The sequence below is a fragment of the Anser anser genome (genome assembly GCF_964211835.1).
Source record: "Anser anser genome assembly, chromosome: 1".
Taxonomy (NCBI): Eukaryota; Metazoa; Chordata; class Aves; order Anseriformes; family Anatidae; genus Anser; species Anser anser.
Window position 1 is genome coordinate 12837478 of NC_139720.1, and position 15912 is coordinate 12853389.

At 39.9% G+C, this 15912-nt stretch overlaps 1 protein-coding gene across 16 annotated transcripts in view; it reads left to right on the forward strand.

Annotated features, from left to right (window-relative positions):
• MAGI2 (membrane associated guanylate kinase, WW and PDZ domain containing 2) overlaps positions 1–15912 on the forward strand; it is a 773420-nt gene that overhangs the window by 738462 nt on the left and 19046 nt on the right. For all 16 annotated transcript variants that reach the window (XM_083811051.1, XM_083811061.1, XM_083811062.1 and 13 more), the window contains one exon: positions 11274–11412. In XM_083811051.1, the coding sequence (XP_083667177.1) occupies positions 11274–11412 (139 nt within the window). The remainder of the gene's footprint in view (positions 1–11273; positions 11413–15912) is intronic.

Consider the following 15912-nt stretch of genomic DNA (forward strand, 5'->3'; position numbering starts at 1 on the left):
TAAACCAATGATTGGCCGATGTGATGCTTAATTTTTGCCATAACAAAGTTTGGAGTCTTATTTGGGATCAGAAAGAAAACTGAAGCCTTGGAGATAGAGTGCTGAGTGACTTCTGTGAATCTCCAGTTCTTACAAGGCAATGAGGTCCTATGTTCAGAATATTGGAGAAAAGTGGATATTGCTATTGGAAGACTTCTTGCAGGTTTATGGTAGTTACAGCAAGCATAAAGGTGAAAGGAGCCTAATAAACAGAAAGGTCTTCTCCAGGTGGTGCACTGAGAGCAGCACGGAGCCAGCTGCTGAGCACTTAGCATGAGTGAGGGCTTGAGAAGACTGTCAGAAACCATGCTGAAAAGTCACTAATATTTAGATGTTAAAAAATGGATGTTATGCACACACATAAGGGACACAAGAACGCTCCTGGAGGATACAGTGCTCCACCAGCCTCTATTTTATTATAGTTTTATGCACATATCTGAAAGATAAATGCCTACAATGTGATTCATGTCAGTTAAGTAGCCAATCTTTCCTACGTAAGTAGCACTTACCCTTAAATCCTGCGGCATACCTGGCTTACTTTAAGCTGTAATATAAATCTTACCTTCATAGTAAGCATTCAGTGAATGTCAACACTGTCATTACAGTGGAACATAAAGACAAAGATATTCTTTGTCCCATCCATTTATTCTGTGATTTGTGATCCATCTGAACAGTACGGTAAGATGTTTAGCTATGCTTTACCACCGAATTGCATGTCCCTTTGGGGTAATCTCATTCATGTGCCAATTCCCTACTACATACATCACTGTCCAACCTCACTTGTAGAGAGAGTGGGTGTGATTGATCTGATCTCTGGGAATTCAACTGGAATACTCGAGCATATGAGCTGTATGTCAGCCTGTGGTAAGAGGAACTGCATGCCAGGTTAGTATAGTTGGCAGAACTCAAGGAAGAATATATTGACACATAGACATAAAGCAGATCAACATTCTTGCGTCTACAACAAAGAAATGCAAAATGAGGTCCTGAGGGATGCTGAATATATTTTGATAGCATAAAAGCATGATAAATCAAGGCTGGATTAACTGTAGGTGAGCTATTATTCAGCATTTCTCTAAAAAGCTGTGTTGTTGGTTTTTTTTAGAATTTGTTTGCAGAAAGATAAGGAGAAAGAATACACCTCTCATACATGTAATTAACAACATACTCTCAAAAATGTTCTCAATCTGACGAATTCAAAGCATCTTTGTAAATCCATGCCTAATAGAAAAGTCCTTCAAGCCACCTATGAAAAAGAACAAGTTAATAATCTTGCTTAAAATGGTTTAGTATGAAGTTTTATGAATAAAATACTTAGTTGGCAGACAGGCACCATATTTAAATCTATATTTTATGGAATATTTATAAGGGTTTCCAGGTCAAAAAAAAAAATTAATTAGCTGTAAATTCAAAAATTAAGAGTCCAGAGTGTTAGGGAAAAAATGGAGAAACCAAATTATGTGCTCTGACACCTGAAACATTTTGTCCAGCCACAGGCATAACAGAGGCAGCCTCTCTTCTGTGTTATCCCAAGCTGCCACAAGTCAGAACTGGAAGAGGTCACCTGTGAAGGTAAAAGGATACAAATATTAGATACATTCCTACAGCCCACCATCCAACCCAGAATCCTCACTGCAAGGTCAAGCACATGAGGCTTAGGAAAGGAAATATAGAGCATGTATGAAATGATTCTTCACCTGCTATAACAACATCCAAACCTCCAGCAGTCACCATTTTACAGATTTTTTTCATGCTGGAATTTTCATGTTTAGGATCCAGAATTACTTTTAATGATTTATTTGAATGTGCTTATGCTTTTGAAATTCCTGATACACTATATCAATGAGTTTCAAAAATGAATGTTTACATTAGTATTAAAAAATATTAATAATCATAGCTACAGCATAGTAATATTATGATTGCTTCCTCATTATCCATATTATCCCTTATTCTGTTGATCAACATCATATCCACCTTTTTCCGGCCAATGTTTAGCAATCTATTTCATCTTGCTCCATAAGGGAGCTCTTCTTCACCCTTGACCATCCTCATTGGCCTCCTCTGAACCATTTGTCAGTCTATCACATTCTTCTGGAGGTGAAAGCCCTAGAAAAACTTGCAGTTTTTAAAGATATTGTTGCTCCTCAATGACTTAATGATGGTTTCTCCTTTATTCCCTATTCTTTCTCTAATGGTTAACATTCTGTTTGCTTTCTTGACTGGGCTGACATTTCAGAGAACTAACCATAAAGAATGTAAGATCTTTCTGTTCAGGGGTAATGGTTAATTTAGAGTGATTGTGTGTGTAATTTTCCACATGTACTTCACTTAGCACTTAGCACTACTGAATTTCACCCGCTGCTTTAACACACAGTATTGTGCTATTTTTCCACAGCTTTTAACATTACATTTAGATTTGACAATCCTGCATGGTATTATGTTGCCTGCAAATCTTATCACACAATCTTCAGCCTCTTCACCATGCCACTTATAAATATGCTGAGCAGAATAATCACTATGGTAAGGTCTTTTGATTGTGAAAATTGACCACTTATTTCCAGCTTTTTTTTTTTCCCTTGAATTTAATCTCTTAACTAGAAGACCCTATTCTTTCTCCCATCACAGCAGAGCCTTTACTGAAGAGTTTGCTGTTAGAAGCTTTCTGAAAATGTCAGTGTACTAACCAGATCTCATTTATCTACATAGTCATTGACACCTTCAGTGGCCAGCAATAGGCCTGTGAGGAATGGCTTCCCTCTACAAAAGCCACACTGATCCTTCCCCCGTATATCATAATTATCTATGTGCCAGCTAACCTTCACCTTCCGTATTGCTTCCATCCGTCTGCTGCAATGAATGTGAGACTCAGTTGGTCATTTTCCAGGACTGTCTTTTAGGACTGGTGTCACACTTGCCACTTCCCATTCCTCTGCTACCAGGCCGTTTACCGAAGTAGGCAGCAGATTACATCCTGTAGCTACTAGTTCAGCAGCTTCATATCCAAATTCCTTCAGTCATGGGTGAGTGCCATCTACTTCTGGTGGTTTCTTCCTATTCGCTTCATCAATTTGTTCTTCAATCTTCCCACTGGCATTGCTATTGGAGCCAGTTCCTCATTCTCACCCCTCTGCTGAGCAGGCCCCTTGCAGGGTTTTGGCTGCCCTCCTCTTCAGTCAACATCAATGCAAAGAATTCACCTAATCTTTTTCCTGTGGTCTTTTCTATCTTGCTATCTTTTGACATCTTGGTTCTCTGACAGGCTCCACACTTCTGGTATGTATGAAAGTACATTCTTAGCTCTTATGTTTTATCAGTCTCCTCCTCAGAATCTTTCTGTGGCTTATGTTCAACTTGTCAGAGTTTATGTTCTTTTCTGTTTTCCTGTTTGGATACAACTTTGGATGGAGCATTCTCCATGAACACTTATGCCTAGGCTTCTGTATAGGATCTTTAAAATCTGCTTGTCAAATCTTGAGTTCACTTTGCATTTGCTTAATGGGACAGGCTGAGTCCATCAAGAATATATCAGAAACTTTTATTTTTCCTTTTTTACAGTCTCTACTGATTCCCATCCATGATTGCAGTGGTGAAATAGCTATTAACATTACATTATTCTACACTGAGTCATCCTAGCTCTGTTTAAAAATGTACTGGTATATACTTTTCTCTAGTAAGTTAATGAATTTCCCTTTTATCTTTGACATCTTTAATTCACATATACATGGATTATTTTGCAGCGATGCTGCCGAAGGCTTCAGATGTTCTAGAATACCATAAGTCCCCTTAGTTGCCCACCACTGCAAACGCTATTTTCGTTCATGCACGCCCCATTGTGCACAGACATTCAGTTATGCATTTTCCAGTTTCCAAGTTCTCTTTCAGTAATAAAATTCTAAATTTCTCCCTCTCTCAGAAAAAGGTGAAGAGGAGGGTTCCCTGCTCAAACAGCTGGATGGCCATCAAAGAGAAGAGTTTGTGACTCAATACCTTCATGGGTGGTTGCTTCAAATAATGCAAGGCACACAGCCTTGTAATTCCTCCAAAGAGAAATGTTGTTTCTCTTACCAAGACATCCAAGCCACACGCACCTACAATACACTTGAGGAAGTCCAAGACTAGAAATACACCAGGCTATACATTACATGTGGCAGTACAAATCCTCTGCCGTGAGGAAATTTGCACAGCAGATACCCAGCCTGTGTCTAACTCCAGGCAGTGATATCAGGGCTTGACATCACTTGGAAATTCACCAAAATAGATGTTCTGGAGTTGCTATGTTGTTCAGTTTCCAAGTACAGACAATCTCTCAGCTTTTCGGACTCATTAACAATAACAACAGCAACAAATAATATGAAAAAAAAAAGTTCAGTTATAAAAATAGAATGCCTATATAAAAAGGAATTAAGTGTAATTAGTCTCTTTCCTGAGGTTTAATTAGAAAATGCATTAATAAAATGACAGATAGCAATGCCCTCTGCACAAATCGTTTGAGGCTGCTTTTATCATTAGATTTCCTCATTTAACATGGAATGAAAATGTGCATATGCAATTAATTTCATTTTGTGCAACAGGGAACTATACACCTGCTCAGAGACAGTTTCTTACAAGCTGGCAGAAGCAAATGTACATAAGGCTATCGCAAGTGGTTTAGAAGTATGTTTGAACAAGGAAAAACTTTTATTACAGTAAAGCTATGTATGTTTCCTACTGTTTTTGTCTACTTCTCAAATTTTGTTTGTATGTACTGACTGGCTTTTTTTAAACAAGACAGGTAATAATTACTATAAAATATGGCCAGAACAAAGACTCTGCAGCAAAACTCACATGTAATAGCAGCTCTTTATTCTAATGATTCAGAGAAGCTTTACAATTTTCTTTCTAATTAACCTATCAATAGTGATGTCACTTAAACACTCCTTAGGAATATTATCTTCTCATTATTGCCAGAAAACATGCTGCCCAATTTTATAGCTCAGTTGTTCTTATGCATGGATAGAGAGTCTGAATTAACTTGAACTGAAACAGATTTTGTTAAGAGACATTTCCCATACATACAAACTACTTTCATAAATACATTTAAATTGTTAATATTCAACTTTAAAAGCATTAAGCAGAGGGAAGCATTCAGTGTTTACTTTGTGCTTGGACACTGTAAGAGTGTAAGAGAAGCATTCTTCTTATCGAATGCCATCGGGTCAGGAGAAGCACTGGTAGATGTGGGTAGGCATTTATATCAAAGTGAATGAAAATTCAGCCAGGGCCACATTTGATAGGAAGAAAGAAGCACAATGAGAAATTAATGTGTGCAAAAGTTGCCAGATTCATAGCTGGAGAGTGTTTCTTCATAATAAACACATCTCAAGCAACAGACATGCATGCTTCCCCAGCCAACTTGCCAGCCTTCAGCTGGTGGGAACGTCTGATCGCTCAGGCTTTGTCATCTCTGCTGAAGACTGCCAGGAAGGTCACAAATCAGAACTGATACCATTTTTCAGGGGGTGCCACAGGGCCTGCCTGTTGGGAGCAGAAAGGGATCCGTTGGCTGGTTTGCATGCCTGGCCACCAAACCGCATTCAGCCTGCATTCTTACAGCTCCACACACAGACCCCATGCAACAACACCTTCAGGTTAACGTTTATTCTAGACAGCCAAAGGCAGTCTGTGGCTTTGTGAGATTAAAATATTGGGTTTCAAGTGCTGCACTCTCAAACCTTTCCTATGCTGTTTGTGCATATAAAACTTGGTGATTAGGATGCACGCATCCTCTCAGGCTGTCGTGAAAAAATTACACCTGAATGGTGTGGGAGTTGAAGGTGCAATTTTAGGGATGGCTAACTCCACAGACTTTTGGAACTATTTTTTATGTTAATTTCTTGACAAAAAAAAAAAATGAAATCTGTAAGTGCAAAGTGACAGAGAAACCAAATACCATGCAAAATGATGATGTTGCGACATTGAAGCTTATCTTTTGGAATATCCTGGTGTCTCATGTGAAAAGCTTTATATCTCCACAAAAGGCAGCTTGCTGAAATGACTCTTATAAATAAGGGGCTGATATTCAAATGTGTCACTTTCCATGAAAGGAGCTAATGCCACAGGGTCATACCCAATAAAGGATTCAGACAGTCAAAGCTTGATGCTACAACACCTGTTAGGTGGCTGGTGTCCCATTAGATGCGGAAGGAAGATAAAATGTGTCAGAATGATATACAAGCAGTCTGCAAGAAAAGTGTAAAAGGTAACAAGGTAACATAAATATATTAAAATAAATATGAAGAGAAGGAAAGTACAGGTCCATCACTCACTGAGAATGTGGAGGAGGCTGAAATATTCAGTACTTTCTTTCGATCAATCTTCGTTGAGATATACAGAAGGACCATTTTCTGAACAGTACACCAATTTCAACAAAAAGAAATGGGTAGAGATAAGATTAAGGAGAAAACTGCTTAAAGAATTTTAAGATTCAAGTCAGCTGAACTTGTTGATGTTCACATATGCTCAGTGATTTAGAGAAAGTGATTTCTAGACTATTAGTAACAATCTCCAAGAACTCGTGGAGGACAAGAAAGTTGGTAGCAGACTAGAGAAAAGCAAACACATCCCTTGCTTTTAAAATACATTAACAGACTAAAATTCGTTTAACTTTCATTCTCAGAAATAATCCGTGGCAAGTTATCAAAAAGTTGAAAAAAATAACATATAAGTTGTGAAAAACAAACCTTGTCATATCAGTCTAGTTTTCTTTTTTATTTTCATTTTTATTTCTTTGTGCAAAAATGGGATAGAGAAGGTATGAGGCATCTTCCTTTCACCTTTCGAAAGTACCTTGTAGGAAATTCAGTCAGGATGGGGAAATAATGACCCTCAAAGGACGTTCTGAATGTTTTGTTCCTGAAGTAGGATTACAAGTGTGAAATTACAAGTGTGGTTCTGAAGAGTCTGTGATGAAACCAGCTCGATTCAATAATTTCATCAATAACTGGAGACTTATTGGTAAATAGTAACATTTCTTAATGCCAAGAGGTTATTAGTCTTAGAAGGCTTTGAGGAACTGACTTAGATTTCAAAATGAACTTTCCATACTGAAGCACTCAATATGACAAAATTCACTGAAGTGCACTGTGTTTCTTTAAGGGTAACGAAATTAGATGTGCAATTTAAAATAGGGGATAACTGTCTAGATAAGACTGCAGGGTATAGACTTGGAATCACAGAATCACAGAATGGTTTGGGTTGGAAGAGACCTTGAAGACCACCCGGTTCCAACCCCCTGCCATGGGCAGGGACACCTCCCACCAGATCAGGTTGCGCAAAGCCCCATCCAGCCTGGCCTTGAACACCTCCAGGGATGGGGCAGCCACAGCTTCTCTGGGCAGCCTGTGCCAGGGCCTCACCACCCTCAGAGTAGAGTCCAGGATAATCATGAGTCACAAATTTGGTGTGCTACAAACATGCAAAAATCTTATTCTTGGAGCATTATTAACAAGAGTGTTTCTCCCATAGGGAAGAATTTTATCACTTTGATCAGTTTTGCCTACCCCCTAGTATAATATTATCTCCATTTTGGAGACTGTGTACAGACTTGGAAGTACCCAGAAGAGAATTACCAAGAAGAGGTCATGTGTGGCATAAAACTACAGGAACCAGTCTCTGATCCTGAAAAGAGAGTAATGAGGATATGCTGTAAGAGGAACTGGGTTCTTTCTGGCCTGCTTATCCTCGCTTAGCCTTACCTCTGGCCTCACCTTGGTACAACTTCAATATGTGGGTATACCGGAGCTCCTCTTCAACAATCACTGGGTTTTAAAAAGGCAGAAATAGCCCCAGAACAAAATTCCAGGTCTTTCCCTCTCTCAGTGAGTGATCTACACTAGCAGTATCTGTCAAGAGTCACACGAGAAACATTTGCTTTAAGACAAGGTTTTGCTTTCTGAAAATAGCTGCCTGAGCAGAGAGAGAGAGAGACAGCCTCCTGTATCAAACATCACAGGGCTGGGGGAAGGCAGGGAGGTTTTAAATGTTAACTGGGAAAAAAAAAGAAAAAAAAAAAAGTGAATAAGAACCCACACCTTATTAGACACATGGGAAACCAATTCTCAGTTAAGGTTTTCTCTTTTGTATGAATTCCCCAGATAGGGGGAAGTCTAACTGAAGCTTTTCTCAGGGCAAGAGTGTTCATAACATTTCTCTTCTGTGTTGTTTTTCTTATCTAATCAGAACTGGGTTTGTGCTGCACAGGCAGTATAATTCAGTTACACATCAGTCAGCCACAAGACACAAATGCATGGAAAACAATTAACCCACTGCTCCTGCCACTATTTATTCTCACTCTGGTCTCAAATCTTGTAATGGAAATTTCAGAGTACCTAATTTTTACATACTTGTTTCTCTCCCCTCCTTCAGTCACATAACCGGAATGCTAGGCTTTAATATTCTTTTTTTTAAGTTTTCCAAGGTTATTTGCACCTATGATTTTATATTAAAAAGGGGGAACTATCAAATCAGCTACTTGCTGACTATAAAGAAAAAAAATCTACTGAAATACAGAAAAGGTTACACTAATACAGGATAGTTCCTGTATATTGACCAATGAGAACAGAATAAAGGCAAACAGCAAGGGAAAATGTGGCATTAACTTAACCTTTTTACATATTAAACTGTATTAAAATCTCCTCCTGTCTTTCTACTCAGGAGTGTAGAAGATTTTATTTGAAGGACTGTGCGTGCACTGAACAGCTTTCATCATTACTCATTTTAAAGGCTATATATCAAGGAGTGTTAAAAACACCTCCTTCATTTGATCTAATCTGGCACTTCTTCTCTCAAAACATGCTAACAAGATCATTTTAAATACCTTCTGCAAAACATGGTATATCCAGGCAACATGGCTCAAAAAGGAGCTATCTTTAAGCCTTTGCAAAATCTGACTTGACTTTTATAGGATTTCTATGAGGATTTAATTGTTTCATGACATTTAGAAGCAGGTTTTCCCAAACTGGTGGAATTTTGTCCGTGTTTGGCCTTACTAACATCATTGCGGGAAGAGTACAATAAATCCATCTTTCGTGTTTGTGCTGCAGAAGTGGCAAGAGGGATTTTCTGGTTTTGTTTTGAGTGTGTGCAGCAGCTACATCCTACCAGCGCTGCAAAAGTCAGGGTGACACAAACAGACCTGCATGGCCAAACCCAGTGGAGATCACTGCATGATCCGAAGAGCACCTCTGCTGCATGTCACATTGGCCTCGATGTCATCAGAAGTGTCTAAAAACCTGTACTGCATGCTACATCCATGTCCATTCCTCCTAAAGGAGACAATCCTCTAAGAAAGAAAGTTGCGCTGCAGAAATAAGGCCTTTTGACACTAAATAATCCTGATTTTTTTTCCTCCACTGCTCAGCCTACAGAAAATAAAGAGCACGATAGCAAGGCTCAGAGGTTTTATTCGGATCAATGACTTTTTAGTTAAATAAAGTACAGAAAGAGATTGTGTACAGTATCCTGGGAGAGTTCTTAAAATAGGCTGCAACTCCTATTGACAAGGTACGAATTCTTATAGAGAAACACTGCTGTAGTGCTTTTAGTAACATCCTTTCTGTCTCTGAACAAAAGTAGGGACTAGATGACTTCTTGACATCCCTTCCAGTTTTCTTTGATGCTAGGAGTCTTGTTGACATTTCATATTATGCACATTTATTTGGTAAATACTATATTTCAGACTCAGGAAGGAAGGAAAGCCTCTGGAGGATTACGCTTTCAGTTGACAGAAATACAATAGTAGCAAAGAAAGTGTATAAAACAGAAAACGTTTCAATGTCCAAGGCCAGCAAAGAGCTGGTTTTGTCAGGAGAGGCTTGTAAGAGGAAAGGGAAGTACCCATCATCTTGAAAACTGTATAGCCTCTTTAAAACCCTCTCTCAGATGCGTGCAGCATCGCTCTTTTAGTGAGTTGGACCTGCACAGCTCCCCACGGTGAGGAGGCTGTAGATGCAGACCAAGGCAGGTGCGATCCCACCGAGCAGATGTGCTCTCGTGACACTGATAAATGAGTTTGCTGAGCCCACCCAGCTGAGACCCTCGAGCAGCTCTTGGATGCACGTCACCTGGACCCACACTTCTGCCACCACCAGGGTCTTCATGCGAGTCAACAGGGCTTGGAGGCATCAGCAGTGCAGCTGCAAAACCTTCAGTCCAAAGGCTGTGGCGCTGCGAATGCTGGCCTGGAGTGTCACCTCGCCGTGCTGCTCACTGAACCGTCTCACAAAACAAGTGTGTGGCCGTGGTGCTGCACTACCAAGCAAGCTGTACAGCTGCTGCTTGCTCCACGTGCTGCCTGCTGTGCTGACCACGCAGAGTGGAAAGCAAGCGCTCCCCTATTCAGTGAGGGGGTTTCTAGCATCCAAAGCCAGTTCTTCTCACTGAGCAGAGCAGAGGCAAAACATCCCAGCGGGATGCAAGGCGGGGAAGGAGTTTGGGGTGGAAGGTAGACACATACATCAGTGCCCTGCTTCACAGCCAGAGAAATAGAGGCAGAGAAGTACTAATGAGGCTAACTGACTGCAAAGCCAGCAGGGAAATCAGTGGCAGAAATCTGTAATCAGAGCTGTGGGGACTGCTGCTCTGAATGGACATCCCAGCAAAAACCACCTGTGGGTAAATAGTTCAAAACGTGCTCCTGAGAATCCAGAAAACGTGCATGGTCTGTGCAGTGGCAGCCACAGCAGCTTACCTTTCCTTCTTTCGTAGCTTGCTTCATAATAACTCGAAATCTGGTGTGAAACTTTGCTACCAAGATTTGGCTAGTCCAATGGCAGATCTCAGTATTTGCACGCTGACCCTCTCTTTTCTCTATGAAAACAGCCAGTTACATGCAGCAACACTCTTCTCAGGCCAGCACAACACTGCAAGCTGAAGTGTAGCATGGGTAGCATGTTTCCAGTGATTCCAACATATCAAGTGGTTCAAAAAAACCTCTTACGTATACAAGGCACAATACAGGTTATAAGCACGTTACACTGATTTCAGCAGAAGATGAGCAGCATTTGATACACCCCATTCAGAATCCATCTCGGAGGTTATTTAATCTGCCCGTGATATCCCTCAGACAGACAGGAACAAATTTGCCTTGATGTGTCTGTCTGTCATTCAAGTAATCTGTGATCCATTGAATATGTCTCTTTCTGAAATGCTCATTTTCCTGCAATTCTGTCTGACTCAATGTTCTTCTTACCTGACAGGTAGGAGATCAAATAATTGAAATCAATGGAGAAAGCACAAGGGACATGACACATGCCAGAGCAATAGAGCTAATCAAGTCTGGTGGCAGGAGAGTGCGACTGTTGTTGAAACGTGGAACAGGCCAGGTCCCTGAATATGGTGGGTTTTCATCTTTACATATTTCTATGTGCATGCACCTATATAAATTTGCTTTGGTGTTAAGTAGCAGTTGCAGACTGATATATTGTCATGTGCTGGGGCACATTAAGTATGGACTTAAGTACTTACCCAAGTACAGGTGGAGTTATTCACATTTAAGTGTTTTCTTGGCGCAAGGCCCTATATGCGTACATCACTGTCCTCTGCTGCCCTCCTGACGCAGGCAATGGCTTAGAAAATGTGCATTGGAGGAAGCACTTTGAACTCTTTAGGGGACATCTCTGAGTGTGCTGGGAGTTGCTGATTTGCCTTTAAGCTGTCCTTTCCTTCCTCTATTGGTACTTCTCTGAACATTTTGAGTCACAGCAGCTCAGATTTAAACTCAAAGCATTAAAAAGAATATGCTTCCATGATAACCTCACCCACAGTATTATCTCTGACAATATACACAGATGATCAAGTAGAAGTTAACTCTCAATAGAAAAGGAGACTGCTCAACATGGTCAGAAAGTAAGATCCATTCTTCTCACATTTTGTTTCTGGGACTTTTTCAAATATCTCAGACTGTGAGTCATTTAGATGATATAAGATCTTATTTCACTACTGAAATGACAAGAAATAAAAATAAATTATCCAAAGATCATTCAAAGACCGAAAAAAAAAAAAAAAAACCTTTTTGAATGGAAATCAAGTCTTACAGGTCTTACTCTAAAATACAGCGTGACAATGTCATATATTTACATAAGTTCTATGATGTCCAAAACGGAGCCTTAAATATCTCAGCAAAAGGTTTGGTTTTTGTTTTTGTAAATGATCGTTCCTTAACTTCCTTATGCTAGAACATACAAATTCCTTTAAATTTTTCTAACGTTCTGTTTGAAGTTCCGACATAATTTCCTATTAAAATCAGTAATTGCAGTACATATGAAAATGCAAAGTAATACTTAGGCTTAAATGTAGGTTCAAGTCAGCTTTTGCTATCAACACAAATTCAATACCTCTATTGGAGACATTAAAATCAGTTCCAATGAAAGCCAGTGCTTTGCCAGCTGTCAGTCTATGTAGTAATTGTACCATTTTCCCCTCTCAACTAGAGACAATCCTGTAGCTGAGGCAATACTTGGCAAAGTGTTGGTTGCATTTTTACCAGCTTTCAGGAGTTTCTGGGCTCATCTGATGATAAAGTCAGTCAGTCATAATTTTTGTGAGTGGGAACAAAGCCAAAATAGCTAACAGTGATTATGATAAATTGGCACAAAGATATTTAATATCAATTTTAGCCAATATATAACCCCTCCAGGGAGACCTCCAGCAGAGGGTCAGATCACCTCCAAACCTTATTTGTAGAGAGAGGTGCAACATTTTTAATGAAAGAACAAACAAAAGTCCATGACTGACTTAGCAATAGTAATCCTTCTCAAATAGCAAAGGCATGTACCAGCCCTTCTCTCATCCCTCAGAAAATGATTTAATATAATGGGGGTCACAGGAGACTGCTAAGAGCAAAGAATCCATACCAGACCTGATTACAGTTCAGAGCCTTTCCAAATCTGACTTTCTTAAGATCCCAGTTCTGGATGGCTCTTAAACCTAGGCTTATGGGAGATCTTAAAATAAATGTATATGTTTATGCAATCTTATAGATCTGTACCTTATTCCAGAGTCATAAGACATTGTAAATAGATGGAAAAAATGTTCTGTGTATATAGCATTGTTCTGGGAAAACAAATCCCCCAACAGGTGTAAAAGAGCACAAGCTTTCCCTCCCCCAAAAATACCCAAGTAGGAAATACAAACAAACCGCTACAAATATGGGCACAGCTTGGAGTGATAACAGAAAAAAATGATGTGACTTCACAGGACTGTTTAAAGCTTTGCTCACCATTTGAAAATTCATTTGAAAGGCTTAGAGGAAAGGCTGTGTCAAAATGCAATGACTGCAATATAAGCACTAAGGCACTTACTTGATTTGGTGTTGGGAGTCAGTAGGTCAAGGTGATGGTTGGACTTGATGATCTTGAAGGTTTTTTCCAACCTAGATTGTCTTATTCTATGATTCTGGTTCTATGATTCTATAATATTTGCCAAGGGGAAAGAGTTAAACATTTTCCTAGCTGCACATCCAGCTTACTGCTCCTTATGAGAGAAGAACTAAGCAACAGTGCTTGAAATCCATGTTTACCTGCTGCACTGAAAAGCAGTGGAAGTGTTCAGAAATTCCTTTGTAGTGTACACACAACCTACAGAAAGCATAATAGCAGAGGGTAACATCTGCATGTCTGCAGTTCTTAATGTGAGCATGACACAGGCAGATAAACGTTAGGACTCTGTCCAGTCTAGTTAGAATGGAAACAAAATAAGAAGATGAAATTATCTGAGATCTAGGTCATTTCCAAAACAACGAGAAGTGTTATGAGAACAAAAAAAAGGTGCACATAAAAATCAACAGCACCCTCTTAGGAAGTTGAAAACAGAAAATAAATAGAAATTATTAAAACCAAAGGACATTCCTCGAGAAAGACAGAACCTCAAAGTCACTGCACTGCAAAGAGCATCTGTCAGCATACTGATGACAGTTTTTTTTTCCAAATAGTGGGAAACTGAACACAAAGAAGATTGTGACGATAACTCAAGGACAAAGTGGTCCTGAGGACATCAGAGAAATTAGTCCAAACTTAGTAGTTCCCTTTTCATCCTACCAGAACCGTACAATTGAGCTGTAACAAGACTAATTGCAGATTTTACTGAAAGAATCAGCCTTTTTTATTTTTAGCAAGCACGTGTCAGAAATATTCTTATCATCATCAATGTCCAGTTCTACAGCCCCTCAGTGGGAAATAAGACTTGGTTGAGTATCAAAATGCAAGGCTGTAGGACTGAGCTGGCATTGCAACGGTGGTATGGTGCAGAAGAGTAGGGAGGAATACAAACACAGAGGAGGCGTATCAGGATCCTTTCCTGGCTATTCTCTCTCATTCTCTGACAAGTGAAAAATCAGGGCTTCCCAAGTCAGCTGTAGTAATGCTGCATTTTGAGACCTTTCCAACAGCAGTGACATTCAGACTCATGGCATTAAGAAGGAAGCTTACCTAGAACAGCTGAAACCAAATGGCCAAAAAATGCCACATTATTGTCTTTCAGTCTTCAACTTTTTATTTGTGCAATATAATTAATTCTTCTTAAATTCCAGAACCATTGTTCTGTTAGTGCAAAATATGACAGTATGCATTTAAGTATAAGAAATACCAATGTAAGAATGATGATGTGATTGGCATCAGTAAAAGCAGTGTAAAGGAAAAGACATCAATGATAAGAAAGTGATCAGTGAAACAGAAGAATGTGTATTGAAAAGTAGAAAGCATTCAGCAAAGAAACTGAAAGCACCCCTGTGAGGGTGTAAATCTCCTGAATGAGTTATGTTTGTTTATACCACCTGGAAATCTGTCCCTATAAGTACATCCCAGGAAAACCTGGATGAGCTGAGACATTGCTTAAACCTGGGGGAAGGAATAGAGTGTTGCAAATGCACCGTTTACCTCAAGTCCGGCTGCTGATTGTGCTTGGAAACAAATTCCAGAGATCCCAGAGCCCTTCAGAGAGAGAAGTCCCCACGTAGCCAGAAATCCTATGCTAGCGTGCCCTCCTCTATCAGAATTTATGTGAAGGAGCAGGGATATGATTAATGTTCTGAAATGGAATCTGATTTCACAGCAGAGTGCAGCAAAAGAAGCTTAGAAAACAGATGTTTTGTCAGCCAGAATCTCAGAACATATTTACTGAGGATAAGGATAGCCAGAGAAACTGGGCTTCCACAGAAGGTGAATTACCACAGCTCATCCAACCCCAAAGAACAGCAGCATCATGTTTCATAGGAAATAGCCTGCCAGATATGTTCTGCAAAGAAGCAAGACCATTGTGAGAAATAGGATTACTGTGCAAGAAATAGTAGAGGTGCTGCTGGGGATCCCAACTACGTAGCATGCGTAGTGCCCAGGGAGCCCTGCTGCAGGGAACGTGAGGTCCCGCACACACCACGAGACGACATTCACAGCCAAAGCTGTACCTCTGAGCACTTCTCAGCCCAGCATTAAATACGACTTGATTAAAACAGCAGACCAAGATTTTTTTCTCAAAATGGCTGCTTAATTCCCTATTTATGCATCTGCCTGAGAGGTTATTGACTTCAGCAGGAGATACTGGGTGCTCACACTGTGGGAGCCTAATTACAGGCACTGTATTTTACAGGCCTTAGCCATTGCTGTACAACCACCATCAGAAACACATCTATATTGCGCAGCCAAGCATTAGGATGAAGAGGCATCCCTAAAGGCAAGATGTGGGAAAAAAACGTTCACAAAATCCGAAGATAGTAGCATTCAAGTTTAAATAAAACTAACAAATTGCAGCCTCCCCATCCAGCAATGAGCTCTGCAAGAGGCAAGTTGACTCTAATGACAGATCAGCCCCAGGAAGCTACAGTTTTCTCTGAGAACAACCACT